At 40.3% G+C, this 19,049-nt stretch overlaps 1 protein-coding gene across 1 annotated transcript; it reads right to left on the bottom strand.

Moving 5' to 3' along the window:
* Positions 1–1,098: 1,098 nt before the first annotated feature.
* Positions 1,099–17,086, bottom strand: LOC117541479 (metabotropic glutamate receptor 8-like; the record flags this gene model as incomplete). The annotated part of the gene is made up of 4 exons (XM_034208649.1): positions 1,099–1,341; positions 13,448–13,585; positions 15,319–15,473; positions 16,951–17,086. Coding segments are annotated over 4 exons (672 nt in total), but the record flags the coding sequence as incomplete, so codon positions are not given.
* Between the last annotated feature and the right edge of the window lie 1,963 nt (positions 17,087–19,049).

The raw sequence follows: 19,049 nt of genomic DNA, 5'->3' as shown, positions 1-19,049 counted from the left end.
TTAGCGACATGACTTTGTAACACTCGCGCTTCTATTGGCTAGTGCTCCAACACATTGTACGTGATAGGCTAAGGGGCGGGACATCTCTAAGCGACCAATCACAACAGAGCCGTCTGTTTTTAACGTCTTCTCTCGTTTTCCACCTTGTTCCTTATTGTCACATTGTTTTTATCCCATCAAAGAAACGTTTTGACTCCTGTAGGCGCCTCCTTGTACCTGATTGGTATTTGAATCTCAGCTCACATAACATGATGGGCAACAAAAAGTGAAGAAACTCAAGAAGAAGAAGAGTGTGGAGACACTTTTCTGTCACAGAACTTGTTTGTACTTTAACAGAATTAAAGTTGTTGACTGTGGAGGAGGTGATTCCTCAAACTCACAGCAAACCAAATGGCTCCATCACAATACAGTCCTGCTAAACCAATAATCCCACATCAAATGTTCTCATTAACTTGATTACAATCCCTCAACATAACATTTCCTCAGACTTTCAAAAAGGAAATGACAATGAAAATCATGATGAGCATTCGTTCTCTGTCACATCTTTCTTTAAGGGGATCCCTCTCAATCACAAGACCAATAACTTATTTACATAACAAGCTTGAAATAGACATGGGCTTCTCAAACTCCGGACCGAACTACAAATCAATCCGGACCGAACCCTGTGTCCCATTATAAAAAAGAAAAAGGCAGGCAAGTGCTTGGACCAGAAGGGGGCCCCCAAAGAACGTAGATTAAGAAGCTCCACAGCAACGACAACATGAAACACCCTTTAATTTACTGCAACGACATGTCGGGAAACCCCCTCAAGGCGGCCCCATGCATAGCGCGGTAAGAAACTGCTTCTTAATTTCAGTTTTGTTGCTCCGCTCCGGTTTTGGGGGGGGGGGGGGACCTGTATAAAATTCACAAGTGGACCTTTAATAAAAAAGTTTGAGTACCCCTGAAATAGACCCTTCATATTTCCCCTTATTGAAAGCAATCTGTTTTAAGGGACTAGCTGCCGAAAAACAGAAATGTTACTTAACACACATTTAAAGTAACACTTACAGTGTTTAAGGAGATTTAAAAAAGGAGATTTGTGAGAAAATTGTGAACATAAGACGTCTGTAGAGTTAAAGCAGCAGCAGCAGTTCTTACCGTTGAAGGCGACGGCGCGGACGTGTGCCAGCAGCTCCTTTCCGTCGATGTTGGCCATGCGCGGGCAGAGGCCGGGGAATCCGGAGCAGAGCTCTCGGTGCATGTGGTGCAGAGCGTGGGCCATGGCGTACACGGCGTCCATCACAAACTGCACCTTCCCCTCCTGCTCGTAGGTGGAGTCACGGCCCACCTTCTCCAGCGCTGAAACACACACAGAGCGACGGTCAAACACAGAAGATGTAACATTCGACTGTAAACACATTAAAGGTCCGCTATCATACTGTTTCTCATCAATATATCACAGGTCTCAGATATATCCAGAGCCTGTCTCTGATTGGCTGAAACACCAAACAGATCATTACAGCATTACCCATAATCCCCTCTGTTTCAGCCCTGTTTCCAAAGTGCTGATTCTCTGTCTGTTACTTTAGATGAAAATAAGGAGCCTTGGGGGGTTACCTTGGTTGCTGATTGGCTAATGGCTACACAAGACAAAACATCGTTATGACATCATAAAGTGGGCAAAATCTGATCAGCTCATTTTCAGACTGGTTTTTATAGAAATGGATCAAAAAGAGAGAGAATCTTTATTCCTGAAACTTTCAGAGTCTCTTTCCACAGAGGGGACACATGGTGATGTAGAAGATACGTGAAGAAGAGGGGACACATGTTGATGAAGAAGAGACATGAAGAAGAGGGGACACATGTTGATGTAGAAGAGACATGAAGAAGAGGGGACACATGTTGATGTAGAAGAGACATGAAGAAGAGGGGACACATGTTGATGTAGAAGAGACATGAAGAAGAGGGGACACATGTTGATGTAGAAGAGACATGAAGAAGAGGGGACACATGTTGATGTAGAAGAGACATGAAGAAGAGGGGACACATGTTGATGTAGAAGAGACATGAAGAAGAGGGGACACATGTTGATGTAGAAGAGACATGGAGAAGAGGGGACACATGTTGATGTAGAAGAGACATGAAGAAGAGGGGACACATGTTGATGTAGAAGAGACATGAAGAAGAGGGGACACGTGTTGATGTAAAAGAGACATGAAGAAGAGGGGACACATGTTGATGAGAAGAGACATGAAGAAGAGGGGACACATGTTGATGTAGAAGAGACATGAAGAAGAGGGGACACATGTTGATGTAGAAGAGACATGAAGAAGAGGGGACACATGTTGATGTAGAAGAGACATGAAGAAGAGGGGACACATGTTGATGTAGAAGAGACATGGAGAAGAGGGGACACATGTTGATGAAGAAGAGACATGAGAAAGTGGACTTTGCATGACAGGTGACCTTTAAAACACACGTTGGATTGAGATTGAAAGTTAATTCAAACTCAATGAGTGTCTTGAGAGACTTTGAAAGCATAAGACCCAGTATTGAGTAGACCTTGTGCTTCCAAAGTCAAATATGAAGTTGTATTTGTAATCTTAATCTGAAACCCAACATGTATGACAAGACTTTAAAGGGGCCCCGTTATGCTTTTGGGGGGGGGGCTTCCTTTCCTGTAGTGTGTTCTTTAGGTTTTTGTGTCTGGTCTGCAAAGGATATAATCCCAGAGTTTCTCTCTCCCCACACTCCGTCCACCCCGCCTAAAACGCCTACTTTGGATTGCTTTATTTACTTCTGGAATTGGTGACATCACTATGTAACACTCACGCCTCTTTTGTTTTGTTTAAAACCAAGTATTGAGTGAATCTTGTGCTTCCAAAGTCAAATATGAAGTTATAGTTTTAATCTTAATCTGAAACGCAACCTTTATAAGAGGACCTGAAGACCTTTGGGTGTGTTCTTTCCTGTAGTGTTTAATATAGGTTTTAGTGCATGTAAACGGTCTGCAAAGGCTAACATCAGAGGGAGTATCTCTCCCCCCCCCCCCCCACCTAAAACACCAAGCTTGTACACCTTCATTTACTTCTGGAACAATGTGACATCCCTATGTAACACTCACGCCTCTTTTGGCTATTGGCATTCAAGCACTTTAAAAGTCACAGTAGAGGGAAACATGATGAACCTTAACATTTGCAGAACGGGGCACCTTTAATGTTCTTGGATGAAAACATTAAAATGTCAGTATTTGCTCAATTTGAGACGACAACTGCTCCATTTGCTGATGAATATGATGTAATATGATGGAAGGACACCTGTAAACAAAGGTTATGTTAAAAGATTAAGAAATTGACCCAATGTGTCCCTACTGTATGCCATCTCTCTATCGAACACACCAGTCCTATAACAACCCATGTGTACACGTGGTTGACTCCTGAGGTGGTCAAATCCTAAATTATTTCTGGGTTTTCGGACTCGTTTCTGCACCACACCATAGCTGGTGAGAATAGACAAACTAATTAATCATCATATTTATATGCTCTGCTTAATGAGGCACAAACACAACAGGCAACACCGAGAAGGTAAATCCTGACGAACAGCGAGGCCTGTTAACAAACGTTCCTAAACTCAGAGTTTCGTCCTTGCCACCGGGCAGAAAAAAGGATTATGGGAATGTGAAATGAGCCCCGTTACGGAATAACTAACACATTCATGTTAAAAAAATACATTTTGGCTCCGTCTCATTAGCCGTGGTTAAATAACAGAGTGTCGAAGACGTCGTCATCTTTTATTTGAAAACTCTGGAAAGTCTTTTCCTAAAGATTTTCGCAGAGTAATTCGCGTTATTAGAGCTCACGCCGCCGGCTGCGAAAAGAGAGGAGGAAGAAACTAAGTGCTGGACTGGACCCTCCATCAACAGACAAGACCTTTCTGAATTAATAGGGGCTTAGAAATGAAATCCAATTTAATGTTAATAGCAGGCGGGCGGCGGGGGATCTGTCCGAAGGGAGGCATTTCTGCGGCAGTAAAGACTGATTACACGTCTGTACGGCGGTAATAAATGAGCCTCGGATGTCAAAGAACCGAGGCTGCAGATGATCGCTGCTCCCAGTAGATGATCAACCTCCTCAATTTTTAAAGAAAACATATGTTTGATCCGGGAAAATTCAAATGGAGCCTGAATGCAGCGTTTCGAATTCACAAGAAGCTCCGACTCAAAGAGGGTTTCACATCTGCTGGAGAACAGAGACGTTCGGAAACAAGCAGGTGTTCAATGCATCTTATTTGTAATCTAATCTGACTTGTTTACTGCACTGTTTCTCAAATAGAGATACCTGTTCACCTAGGGATACTTTAGAGTTCTAAGAGAGGTAGGTCAGATTTTCTTTGGATGCTACTTCAAAAACAATAATAATACTACGATGGAACTTGTTGTAAATGAACAACATCTTATATTCTATATTCCTGTTTTCATTCGGTGCCTGGCATAAACAGTGAAGTGTTGCAACAAACACAATTATGTTCATGTTTACTTTTGTTCAATGTGACAAGGAAGTCAGATTCAATGTGGAATGACAATTACCAGGAAAATTGAATTATGGCTGAAACGTTGCAGCAATACATCCATGTTTCCACTTAAAGAGCACATATTATGGTAAGTATCAGGTTCGTAATTGTATTTAATGCCTCTACTTTGACATGTTTACATTTGGAATTGTTTATTTCTACTTGTTAATTTCTATTAATGTGCAATGTCTTGTTTTTTATGCTGCTGCAACGAAAACAATTCCAATTTGGGATCAATAAAGTATATCTTATCTGTATGTTTACATGCTTTAATGTTCAAAAAGCTATTTATTCACCCTCTGTCTGAAACCAGAGCCCAGTTTGCTCTGATTGGTTAGCTGGCTGGTTCTGTTGTGATTGATCAACCGCTTAGACATAAGCCGCCCCTTATCCTATCACGTACAATGTGCTGGAGCACTAGCCAATAGAAGCACGAGGGTTACGTAGTGATGTCACTATGTTAAGTAAGCAAACAAATGAATCCTATGGAAAGCATAATAGGGCCCCTTTAATACAGTTAGAAGCTGATATATCCACCAATTGTTTTTAATAAGGTTCCACACCAGCAATATGGTCAAACTTAAATGATGTACATAAATTGTAACATTAACATCTCGAGAAAAGGAGCATTTAACATCCAGTATTGCTTATTAAATTACAAATAGACCAATAAGTCCAAAGTCAAAACCAATAACACAAGTCCCAACAAGGCAATCAAGTGCAAGTGCAGTAAAACAAATCTTAAAAAGCTAAAATATTGGTCACACTATTGAAATTAATACTATTTTATCAGTTCCATTGTCGTCTATTTACACATTTGTACTGAGACCACTTTGAGAATGATAAGGAAACAGCAGAAACTGTTCCAAATAGCTACTTTATTTGAACATAAAATCCAAGTGAATTACTACGTATCTTCTCTCAGTGTTTTAAAGCAAAACGCATTCATCCATCAGCCTTAGATAACTTATGAATAAACATGAATCCTGAGAGGAGTGAGCAGCCTGTTTGCCATGTGGCGACCTGAATGTCTGATAGTTGATGATGGAGAAACAGAAACGCTGAGTGAGGCGAGACAGACAGCTCCATCACGGCTGCTGGCATTTCAATTACACATCACTTACACGTAAATGTAATTCCTTTTCGTCGTGTTTCTGTTTTCACTTCGCTCTCTTTCTCTCTCGCAGGCATCCGTCTGTTTCAATTAGATTTGTAAATAAGATAAACGGCGTAGTAATTACAGAGGTTACCCGTGATGGGATGAGTTCAAGAGAAACGAGCTTTGGGGGCTCACACGCCAGAATACATTTACATGAATGGAGGTTTCTTTTTTCATTACTTCTGTTGTTTATCAGTAACGTCAGTCTGTGTCAGATTAATGATGATGTTGCTGCACGACGTTGAGTCATAAAAACACGACAGAAATGTCTCAAACATTCATCCTGCGTGAATGAAGACCGTGTTTTAAAAAAAAAGAATTTCTGCTTGATGCTATGTTCAGAAAGTAATTTGCATAAACAGCGTGACACATGGGAAACATTTAATCACTGAACATGAATCATTTTAACAGTCACTACAAAGTCCATCAGCTAAACAATGAATCTTGTCCATGACATTTAGCATCTGCATTTTATTCAGATAGTTTTTTCTAATTTAAGTAAAAACAACTCTGAGTCAGACCTGAGTGAAGGTAATTGTTGTGTTTAAATTACGAGTAGGTCTCAAGTGTTGCCTATGAAGTACCGATTTAAGTCCAGAGGCACCATCAATAACCAAGTCAAGACTAACAAGACCAAATGAAAAACAAGTCCTGAGTCAATATACAATTCAGAACTCGTAAATCCAAAGTCAAGACCAAGAAGATGGTCTAACAAGTCCCAATTGAAGACCAACCAATCATAACCTGTTCAGTCCCAAGTTAAGACCAAGTTAAAGAAGACAAGTCCTGAGTCAAGATCAAACTCAAAAGTCGTAGAGAGTTAGTCCCAAGTAAAACTCGAAGTTCAAAGCAACAATTCAACACCGGTAAATCCTAAATCAAGTCCCAAGTCTAAGAACAAGTCATGACAATCAAATAATGAGCTGTAAATCCCGAGTCGAGATCAAATTCAGGACTCACAAAGAACAACAAGTCATGAATTCGTCCCAATTCAAGGACAAGTCAAGACTATCAGATCCCAAGTCAAGGTCGCCAAGTAAATTCCTGTAAATCCAAAATTCAAGACCAAACTTAATAATATCAAAACCTAAGTCAAAACCAACAGATCATGACCTGGAGGTTCCAAGTTAAGACCAATTTCAAGGCCAACATGTTCCAATTCAAAACCAACAAGAGCCAAGTCATGACAGATAAGTCCTGAGTCAAGTTCGAGGTAAACAACCACAAGATCTAATTCAAGACAAACAAATTCCACCAACACAAGTTGCGTGTCTGTTCCGAGTGTAAACCAGCCAATGCAAATTAAAGACTTACAAGTCTCGAGTAAAGATCAACTTTAAGACCACCGCGTTTTAATTCACCACCCAAACAATTCCAGTCAAGACCAACAAATGACGACCTGTACGTTCCAATTCAACACAAGTCCTGGATCTAGTCCCAAGCTAAGATTTAATAAGGAAACGTTTAAGATTGTTAAGTCCAGGGACAGGTTTCAAGTCAAAACCGACAAGTCCAAACTCAACATGAACGATTAAGTTTTATAACAGAGCTGGAAAACAGCACGATTTTCCTTTGATGCCAAGTGCTTAAGGACACTGGTCAAATCTCGTGATTGTGACGTGTTGTTTAATAAGTGGTTTAAGGTCAGATCAAATGCGTTTATTTAAAAACCAGCAGCTTTTTTCTTGGTTGCTTTGAATCTGAGACCTAAAAGAATCAAAGAAATACAGCCACTTTCTCCTTTTCAACTTTTTGACAAAGAAACGTTCCCAAAGTGCTGAACACTTAAGAGCTGCTCAATCTCTGATATTTCCCACGGATCATGTCTGCTTTAACAGATGAAAGGAAGACATCGGCCTCTGTCGACTTTTTCATCTGCTGACTATTCGAAGCATAAAAAACTGTAGCACAAAGGGAATGAAAAAGTAAACACAAGAACACACAAAGAGGCGTTCAAATGCAAATCAGGCCTTCATGTCCACTCAGTGTATTCACAGGGAAACTGCAACACAGAGGAATACAAAGGGAAGGGACAGGGTTGTAAAAAGGTGAGAAAAACAATGAGGCTCTTAACTGAGCAAACATCGCTCAACGAAGCAGAAGAAACAAATCAAATATTCATGTTCTCAAGTGAAACCGTGTTTGTGGAATCTCCGGGTGAAGGAACTGATCTTCAGAGTGGAAAACAAGCTTTCCTCTGAATAAAACAAACTCTATCTCCTCTTACCTCTAGTAGGACCTAGTAAACCTCTAGTTTACTGCAAAACAACGAAGTGGAAGCTTTTAAAATGTGCATTACGCTAGGAATCAGAACCACAATACCTTTATTCGTCCCACAGAGGAGGAAACTTAGCATTTGTAACAGCAAGAAAAGAGTAAGTAAGACAGCTTAAGGCAAGCAGCTATTGTCTGAGATCGCATGATGTAGTATTGTTAGATGTGCCAAGAGCAAGGACTGTCTCAGGTAAGACAGCTTTTATGTGCGCAGCGCCACTTGCTTGGAACAATCTTCAGCAAGAATTGAAACTGAGCAATCTCATTCCTCTGCATGTTTTTAAAGCTAGGCTAAATGAAATGCTCGTTGATACTATGGGCACTTGTAAATGTCTATAACTATGTAAATGTATCCTGTAAATATAATGTATAATGTCCTTTATTGTTTTATGTTTCATGTGGAACCTATATACTGCAGGTCTCCCTTGAAAAAGAGATCTCAATGGGACCAATCTGGTTAAATAAAGGTTTGAAATTAAATTAAATGAAATTAATATTAATATTACTCAAGAAGCATGCATACAACTAATACAGATACTCAAGAAATACACATCCTGTAACGGTGAACTTAAACTACTCCAATAACAAACATCCCAATGATCAAGTTATCGTAAGAGCTTAACCAGTAAAATATTGAAAGTGGGTGAGGGTGGCACTACAGGAAATCATATTTGGAAAGGAATCCTGACTTCCAACCAAAAAAGGAATTCCTTAAAAGACCTCTGAGCTTTTATTTTTGTAAGTTTAGTGATGGTCTCGATATCATTGTGAAGTTTATTTCACCTGTACTTGGTGTTTAACTGCAGTTTTTATTTTTTTTTATTCGATCTCTGCACTTCAATTGCATCTTGACTCAATAAGCTAAAAACACAGCATACTTTGCGTAACTCAATGTCAATTTCCAGGTCAAAATTCACACTCCTTCGAGTCACAACTCAGTCAAATCTGAAGTAACAGACATAACCAGCTTATGTTTTACAGCATAATACATTTCCATACATCTGCAATCATAGAAAGAAGAAAACCCTAAAACTCCAAAACTTGACGTTTTAAAGTTTTTTCCGAACCAGAGTAATCTTGTGAGAAATGACCGTACATCCATGGGCACGTTGAAAACACGAAATGCTAACAGCTAAATCAGCTTACTTTTATCGGTGCCAAAATGCCAAAAATATAGCCTAAAAAACGTTTTGCTCAAGTTGCATCCAACAACACTTACTCCATAGTATAATTAAACTTCCTGTCAACACCCTCGAAAACATTACAGAAACCTATAGTTTGAGTATTCCCCTAATAGAAGCAAGACGTACATTAGACACAAAGCAATTGATTTTTCTTGTCTCTCACATAAGTATTAGTTGCATTTTTTGTAAATTCCTTTAAGGAGGGGACAGTCAGTGTTGCAAACTTGCCGACGTTTTGTGACTTAACTAAGTTGGAGCTAGTACTGCTCGATACTTCCTTGGAAAAGATTTGGAAACAATGGGCTGTTTTTTTTCCAATGATACTCAGGATAGCTTTAATAACACCTTACACACATTTAAAACATATATTTTATATAGTAAAACGTTTAATTATAGAATTCTACTTAATTTATATTTTTAGGTTTTTTTTAAATTAAGGGATCTCAAGCTAGAATAATAAAAAAAAGTCTTACTTCTCTGATGATACTAAGCATAGCTTTAATAACACCTAACACACATTTTGAAATATTTCAATATTAAGTTAAACAATTCTACTTAAGTTATGTTTTTAGGGGGGTCCGTTTCTGAAATTGAGGGATCTCGAGCTACCAAACACCTTGATTTAAGGGTTAAATTAAAGGTTTATGGGGATTTCTGAGTTCTTGCTTGTCAGGAGGGGATTATGACGTTAACATGTGAAAGATTGAAGAGGAGAATTGATTTTCTAATGGTGGGTAATCATTACAGTATTGGATTGCGTTAAAGCGACGCACTCTATCTGGCAGGAAACGAGGCGTCAACATTACCCCGAGCCGAGGGGCTGACGGAAAGTCGACCTCAGGCCACTGCGTCTCATGGATGTTTAATTATCCTAATTAACTACGGAGGGTCGTATTGAGCGGCTTCTTCTTCTCTGCTGCAGGTTGCATATTTACAGGACTACAATGAAACTGTCAACGGATGTTTACAACACACAGTAACATGCAGCATTTATAGCCTACTTACAGGAAGCTATGAGGCAATAATTCATTCATTATTACATTATGCTACTGTAAGCTTTATACAATGCTAATTCATCACCTGAATTATGTTTTCTATCACTATAATGAGGTAAGTTTCTATTTAACATACCTGGCTAATTGTTTTTTGTGTACAAAATGTTCACTGACAATGTTTTCTTTTCAGCTATACACAAACCAATTTGCATTTATGATTAAGATTCAGCGAAGATTGGTCAAATACAGTGTTGTTTCGTAAAATAAGTACATTTATTGCAGCATGCTAGGTAAATTAAGTTCTGTACTTATGTTCAGTTTTTACTTTTCATGCTATTTTATCACAATTCAAAAATAAAATTATACCTTCTCCCTCGGGATGAATACAATTCTTTCGTTTACCCCATTGTATTTATCTGACAGTTTACTTTACTTGTACATTGAAAGCAAATGACACGCTTAAAAAAACAACAACAATGTAATAGAAAATAATAATTCAGCGGCTTCCAACCCTCTGGCTTTTTATCCGTAAGGCTGTATTACATTAACCCTTGCTGCATTTCAAATGACTTATTTACATTTTCGCTTAAAATACATTTCTTCTCCTAACCTCTCACATGGTTTAATGTAAATACATTTAGCATCTGCATTTAACCCAGAGTATAAGGAGCAGCGATGGGGATTAACATTTGTTTATTTCATTTTTCTACTTCCTTTCAGAGCTTGCATCCCTCTCTACAGCACCAAACTAAATCTGCAACAACACACATTTTATCTGCTTCACACACAGGTTTTTATTGGCCTTGGGGACCAGATTTTTTATCATTACTTCTGGGGACCACCCTTTCTAGAAGTCCCTTGTATGAAAAACATGTGGTACAAACATACACCCTCACACACACATACTGTTTTGTGTGTGTATTGGAGACCACATGTATGATCATCACTTGCGGGGACCAGCCTTTCTAGATGTCATAGACCCAAAAACAATATCAGGTAAAGAAACTACACAAAGACTGACACACACAGTGTTTCTTATATGGATTTAGGACTACATTTTCATCAGTTGTGGGCCCCACCCTTTCTAGAATAGATAAAACAGATATAAACACACATACACACATGGACAAAGACACACACACACACACATACCATGTATACATCACTTCAGGGGACATTACATTGACTTACATGCATTTCCTGGAGACTTATCCTAACCTTAACCTTAACCAACACATGCCTTACCCTAACCCTTAACCTAACCAAGTCTTCACCCTCAAATTAATGATGCCCCTTATGGGGACCTCCAATTTGTCCCCATAAGGGAAGCCAGTCCCCACACATGACTATGTAAACAGATTTAGGTCCCCACAAGTATAGTAATGCTAGACCACACACACACACACACACACACACACACACACACACACACACACACACACACACACACACACACACACACACACACACACACACAGACACAGACTCAGTGGTGTGTGTGATGACGGTGCTGCAGATGTGGAGCCTCACTAACACACAGATCTCCATCTTGACAGCAACACACTGATCAAAGTGTTATCAGCAGCTATTCTCGGAGCGCTGACGCCGTTCTTCTGATGTTTCCCTTCTATCTGCCCGCCTGTATTTACCCAACACCTGCCTCAAATCCTGTTTGGTGTGTCGGACATGTTTGTGGAGGATTTGGCCCTCGATGGCCTCGTGTTCTCCAGAGAAAGTCCTCCTGAATCAGGGGGGGATTACATCCGGCTGCAGGTTCACTGCAGTCAGCACTGAGCGACTCAGAGAGAGATTCAGCAGCTCATCATTTACAAGTTGAGACCTGCATTCACTTTTAACAAGGTCAGAAGGAGAGGATTCAAAGCTTTATTTGTCACTTGCTCAAGACATACAGCGCAGTTTCGGCCATGACAATCTTGAGGTTAAGCTCCTCCAACAATGCAACATAAAATACACTTAACATAAAAGTAAAAGACATAATATAGTGCTGTAAAACTACCTTGGAAACAAATGCAATATTCTGATCTGTATTAGTGTGTACGTGCAACCGATTGAAAGTCAATGTTGAATTGTTGAATGAAAGGTTTTGTATTCAAACTGTCTGTGGCTATATGGCATGAATCTGTTCACAATTTATTTTGGTGTAATTAGAAAAACAAGCTTCCATCTAGTAATTCGAAGCCGTGCTTTTTTATAGTGGCCACACGGCGGTACTACAACTTCTGTGTCAATCTTTGACGACATTTGGCCCAAATAAAACTTTTTCCCATTGACTTACATTAGGAAAGAGACTGTACATCAGCAGATCATGTTCCAGCCCTTACTGTGGGCTTTTGGGACTACATGTTGCCAAAAGAGCAGAGCAGAAACCAGAGCCATTGACAGAACATTAACCACTTCATTGTTTGTGCGGTTTGTATTTATTATTACCAGCCAATGCACAAATGTTAGCTGTGAGCTTACAATAGCCCACTTAATCTTTGTGCTCTGCCAGACTCTTCCAGAGCTAAAAACTCAACAGAAACCCAGTTATTTCTTTATTTTTCCTTCGTTTTTTTGTATATTTATGAAGTATATTCATTAAACCCCGGGATAAGCTAGCATTTTACACTGAAGTTGAACCGTTTTGACCTTTGCATGACACATTCAGTGATAGCAAAGATATTTCTGCCTGGTTATTATTCTGGCTTCTTTCCTCCAAAGTTATTTTTATTTCTGTTCTTGGCTGACTTTTTTGGATGGTCGTGTGAAAGGTGATTTTCACTTTCCTTCTTACAATAACTTGTAAATCTGAGAGGAAAATGTAAAATTATTATAGACGCCTTTTCATATCCACTGTTACACTCCGCGTTATTCAGTCAATTCTGGATTAATTACCGACGGAGGATGTCAGAGACGCTATGTATCGAGGGGTCGAGCCCAAAAATAATTATCCAGCGTGTTAATTGGCAGTCAAAAATCTGCTCATGAATATAAATGAAGAGAAGCGTTGGAGGGCCGCGTGTGGAGGCGTGTGGCGCAGTGCGTTGGTGTTGGGATCAGGGGGTCACAGGTTAAAACTCCACTGCAGTCAGCATGTCGTTGTGTCCCTGAGACACTTCTCCCCAAATTGCTCCTGTGGGGATTGTCCACAGTATTGAGTATGTAAGTCGCTTTGGATAAAAGCGTCTAACAAAAATAACATGGAATGTAAAGGAAACACACACTGCTGACCCTGAATAACCACAGTCTCAGGGTCTGTGGATTTTGTGGAACTATTGTCCTACCTGTGCACTTCTTGGGACTCCCGGGTCTCTTGCCATGTTGTCCAAGTTTGCAGACAAAGTTCTCCTCCCAGAACTCGGCGAACCAGACATTCCTGCGGTTGTTGGACAGCGAGCGGCTCTTGAAGTACCGATCAAACGCTGTGGAAGAAACAAAACATTGTGTTATGACGCTGATGATCTCCTTCTAAATGTCCTCCTCTCTAAAGGGTCTTTAGTTCATATTCAAATATTTTTCTTTTTGTCTTCCTGGTTTGTTTTTGAAGACGGGTTCAAACCTGGCCCTCAACACATCCAAGAACCTTTAGTTATGCACAAGAAGGAAAAGGAGAAGATAGAGATGCAAAGAAAGAAGTGGGAAAGAGAAGCATTTTGCTGCTATGGAACAAAATGTGTTTCATCTCTGACGTTGAGACGATCAAAATAATAGTAAAAACATCAAATATTTCAAATGCAGTGTGTTTTACATTGCTTTTTGCTCTTCATTGATTGTTTGAAAGTTAATAGAGTGGTGCAAGAATGAGTCCTCACACCCGGAAATTACTTTTGCCACTTCTTGTTCCCTAGTCTGGAAGTCAATGGTTTTCTGAATGTGTTTTTGGTTGTAAGCCTGAAATAAGGTCTGTGGTTGACACAAGCTGAGGAGATTTCAAAGTTTTGTTCTACGACATAAAACATGTCAGTAAACACCCCACTCTTGAAGTCATGTGACCGTGCTGTAGTTCCTATATAGCCCAACATTAGCCGCCTTTAGCTTAGCGGTGGTGACGTGAAGTCATGTGACCGCGCTGTAGTTCCTATAGCCCAACATTAGCCACCTTTAGCTTAGCGGTGGTGACGTGAATTCATGTGACCGTGCTGTAGTTCCTTTATTGCCCAACATTAGCCACCTTTAGCTTAGCGGTGGTGACGTGAATTCATGTGACCGTGCTGTAGTTCCTTTATTGCCCAACATTAGCCACCTTTAGCTTAGCGGTGGTGACGTGAAGTCATTTGACCGTGCTGTAGTTCCTTTATAGCCCAACATTAGCCACCTTTAGCTTAGCGGTGGTGACGTGAATTCATGTGACCGTGCTGTAGTTCCTTTATTGCCCAACATTACCCACCTTTAGCTTAGCGGTGGTGACGTGAAGTCATGTGACCGTGCTGTAGTTCCTTTATTGCCCAACATTAGCCACCTTTAGCTTAGCGGTGGTGACGTGAATTCATGTGACCGTGCTGTAGTTCCTTTATTGCCCAACATTAGCCACCTTTAGCTTAGCGGTGGTGACGTGAATTCATGTGACCGTGCTGTAGTTCCTTTATTGCCCAACATTAGCCGCCTTTAGCTTAGCGGTGGTGACATGAAGTCATGTGACCGCGCTGTAGTTCCTATAGCCCAACATTAGCCACCTTTAGCTTAGCGGTGGTGACGTGAATTCATGTGACCGTGCTGTAGTTCCTATATTTCCCAACATTAGCCACCTTTAGCTTAGCGGTGGTGACGTGAAGTCATGTGACCGTGCTGTAGTTCCTTTATAGCCCAACATTAGCCACCTTTAGCTTAGCGGTGGTGACGTGAATTCATGTGACCTTGCTGTAGTTCCTATATTGCCCAACATTAGCCACCTTTAGCTTAGCGGTGGTGACGTGAAGTCATGTGACCGTGCCGTAGTTCCTTTATAGCCCAACATTAGCCACCTTTAGCTTAGCGGTGGTGTCGTGAAGTCATGTGACCGTGCTGTAGTTCCTATATTGCCCAACATTAGTCACCTTTAGCTTAGCGGTGGTGACGTGAAGTCATGTGACCGTGCTGTAGTTCATTCATAGTCCAACATTAGCCTTTTCATTCTTCTAAATGTCTTCCTCTCTTTGTGCTCTGCTTCCTGACTCACCGTCCACAGACACCCTCTTGGGGAGGATGGTGACCGCGCCCTCGGCCACTCGCTCCTGCTGCACCACGGGAGAGATCTTAGACCCCCAGCTGTCAGACCCCACCCACAGGAAGTGACCCGTCAGGTTGTTACGTTTCGCCGCATCCAGGATTCGCCTGCAGGAGAAACGGAGAGAGTTACTACCCGTTAAATATTAATGACATTTCTGTTCATATTTTATGAAACTGAGAGTCTACAACCATGCTACAAGCTGTTCTGAAACACAGCTGTGCTTTGAGTAATGGTGAAATTGAGAGAAGTACATTGAGTACAGTAAGATTTAGACATACGTGTTCATTTTACAGATACTTCTATACTTTTCGTTTAATAAGCACTAAACTGAAGTCCAGATGTCTTTTGCTTAATTGTTCATAAACCAAAGGAATGATAGCAGTCCAATGTTGTTGAGACATGTTATCCAATATGAACCTCATGCAGTGTCTTTCTTTCTATGTCAATTATTAAATTAAATTAAAGGTCAAACGAGATGGTCTTTTTCAGTCATCTATTTTTCTCTGTGAGGTCTCAAGATTCTCTATGCGTGCGATTCAGAGCCTCAGATTAATACTGATATCTGTGTGTGTGTGTGTGTGTGTGTGTGTGTGTGTGTGTGTGTGTGTGTGTGTGTGTGTGTGTGTGTGTGTGTGTGGCTCCTAGTTCACTGAGATAATTGGAAGCTTGTTATCTTAATCTGCACTCAACAGCCGGTGGATGAACTGATTGAGAATATACAGACACAGAATTGTGTGTGTGCACGTGTGTGTGTGTGTGTGTGTGTGTATGTGTTTGTTTTTAGTGGACGTTGACCTTCAGAAGATGAACAGATTATTTTTACAATTTATTTTCTAAATATGTCAATAAAACTGAACAAAAGTAAATTACACATTTTTCTTGGAGTGAAATGGTAGAAATTGGATTACAAAAGTCTACAGTTATGCTCAAAATGATAATGCTCACATGCTGATGTTAAGCAGATATCATTTTGATCATGTTTACCATCACAGTGTAGCAGGTGAGATTTGCTAATTTGCACGAAACGGTGCTGAGCATGATGGGAATGTGATTACTTTCGCTGCTATTTAATCACAAACACAGTAGAAATTGAGATGTCCGACTGATAAGTGTGCCAGATGAACAAATGAAAGGATCAGTAAACACATTGAGATTCAGCCTAAGGGGGATAAAGACATGTCTGCAGGAAAGTTTACAGGAACCCATTTAAAGTTGTTTACTCCGAAGGGGAAAGGTCAGAGATTCTCTAAAGTCTGTAGGCTTTAACTTCCTGGGAACAAGAATACTGAAACAACACATAATGAAAATCCATTCACCAATCCACAGTTGATGACATAGATAGATTTAGAGGTTTAAAAAGTGTAAGAGCCACAAATACTGTTGGGCTACAAATACAGAACAATTTATTTTCCTTTTGTTTAAAGTCTTTTACATTTCAAGCCTCGCCATGGCTCTCATATCATCATCGTTATACCGTACGATTTTGCAAAGTATGATCATTTGTGTTGAGAAGATTGAATTCACCTGTTTGTCATCTGCAAACTTCACAAAATCAAACTTGTGTGTGTGTGTGTTTTTTACCGGATGTCGTCCTCGTTGGCGAACATGATGACGGCGCGAGCGTTGGGCGTCTCGATCAGACGCAGGATGATCTTGTCGAACTCGCCGGGTCTCGGCTCTCGAGGAATCTTTAGAGACTGAGCGATGCAAACCCCACCTGAGAGAGAAATGAAGAGAGACATTGAGTATTAAAAAAAGAGCAAGACTTATTGACAGTCGGGTTAGTCAATATTCAAGTTGGAGAGCAACCAATCTGAGCTGGACGTCGTTCCCGATCCACATGTCATACGGTATGATGCAATTATACTTTATCGTCAGACCAAGTCTTAAATATGTCCATCACATCAGCTCCATTTGCATCCTCAACAAGGACACATATTAAGACAAGAATCAAGGGAACAGAACTTTAACATAACGGTCACTGAAGATAGTTTTTCAAAGGTCCTTTAACGTGCATTTGATCTGGTGGAGTACAAAGAGGGTCTGTGAATAAAGTAGCAATTAATAAAGTAGCAATACAACAATGTTTATGTTTATTAAGGATCCCCATTAGCTTTTGCTCTCGACAAAAGCTACTCTTCCTGGGGTCCGACACTTAAAACAATACAACAATAATACAACAATAATACAGCAACATTTGGGACATAAGTCCTGACATCATTAACAACATTACCAATATCATCAACAACATGCGATCAAATTAAATTAGGGTTCACAGCTCACAAGGGTACATGGTCATTAGTAGATGGCCCTTCAATCTCGTCTTGAAAGAGGCTCTGGACTCTATTTCAGTAAGGTAGTTTGGCAATGAGTCCCATTCCTTTATAGCTCTATAAGACACAGAAGAGTTCAGAAGATGTGTCCTGGGTTTAGGTGCCAGTAATGTGAAAATACTCTATTAAAAGTCAAATCTCTGCATTCACAATCTCAGTCAAGTTAAAGTACTAAGCTGTATGCAAGGGCTGGTTTGCCTTCGCTGTACGGAGGCTCAGTCACTGGTACATTTTTATATACAAAGCCATGTTAGGGAAACTTCCATCTTATATCTGCTCCCTGATCTCACGGAGAATTGTAAGTGGCTACTGCCTGAGATCGAATGCTGTGGTTTTATTAAATGTGCCAACTGCTAGGACTGTCTTAGGGAAGACAGCTTTTTAGATTGCGCAGCCTCTGTTCTGGAATAGTCTGCAATTGAAATGGAAACTGAACAATCTGGTGCCACTAAATGTTTTTTAAAGCTCGGTTGGATGCTACCTCAACGGAAGCTGTTGGTACCTGTTATGTGGATTAAGTATGTAAATTGTAAAGCCCTGTAATAGATGCTGTATGATGTCCTTTTGTTGGTTCTGTTTTGTTTTTCATGTTTCATGTGAACCTACTTGAGCAGGTCTCCCTTGAAAAAGAGATCAATGATCTCAATGGGATTCACTGGATAAATAAAGGTTTGAAAGGAAGCATGGCCAATGTGACAGAAGTCAAACTTACATTTTTTCCCCAAAGGCCAGCAGCAGGGGGCCATTCCACTGATTGCAAAAATGAAGTCTATGAAAAATAACCCCACTTCTTTATTGATTTATCACACACACACCACACACACACACACACACACACACACCACACACACCACACACACCACACACACACCACCACACACACACACACACACCACACACACACACACACACACACACACACACACACACACACACACACCACACACACCACACACACACACACACACACACACACACACACACACACACACACACACACACACACACACACACACACACACACACGCACACACACACACACACACACACACACACACACGTTTATGGTCCTAATCTCTAGTTTCAAGCCTTCTTTAATACAGCGTTCATTTTGAAAATTACCATCCAATTTATAGTAAAATAGACGATAACGTATTGTGTGTTTTGGGTATGGCTAACTTGTGATTGACAGGTCACTACCATGGTGTTTTCCACCCTACAATTTTAACCCTTTCACAGTTTGTGTTTTCAGATCTTTAAAGTTAATTGTAACATTTTGGTCGCCTTAAAAATGTCTTATTCGAGATGACGACGGCCAAAAAGCCAAACTTGAGCCTCCATAACCTC

The sequence above is a fragment of the Gymnodraco acuticeps genome, unplaced genomic scaffold (genome assembly GCF_902827175.1).
Source record: "Gymnodraco acuticeps unplaced genomic scaffold, fGymAcu1.1, whole genome shotgun sequence".
Taxonomy (NCBI): Eukaryota; Metazoa; Chordata; class Actinopteri; order Perciformes; family Bathydraconidae; genus Gymnodraco; species Gymnodraco acuticeps.
Note: the sequence above shows the minus strand (reverse complement) of the source record. Positions and strands in the feature narration are given on the sequence as shown.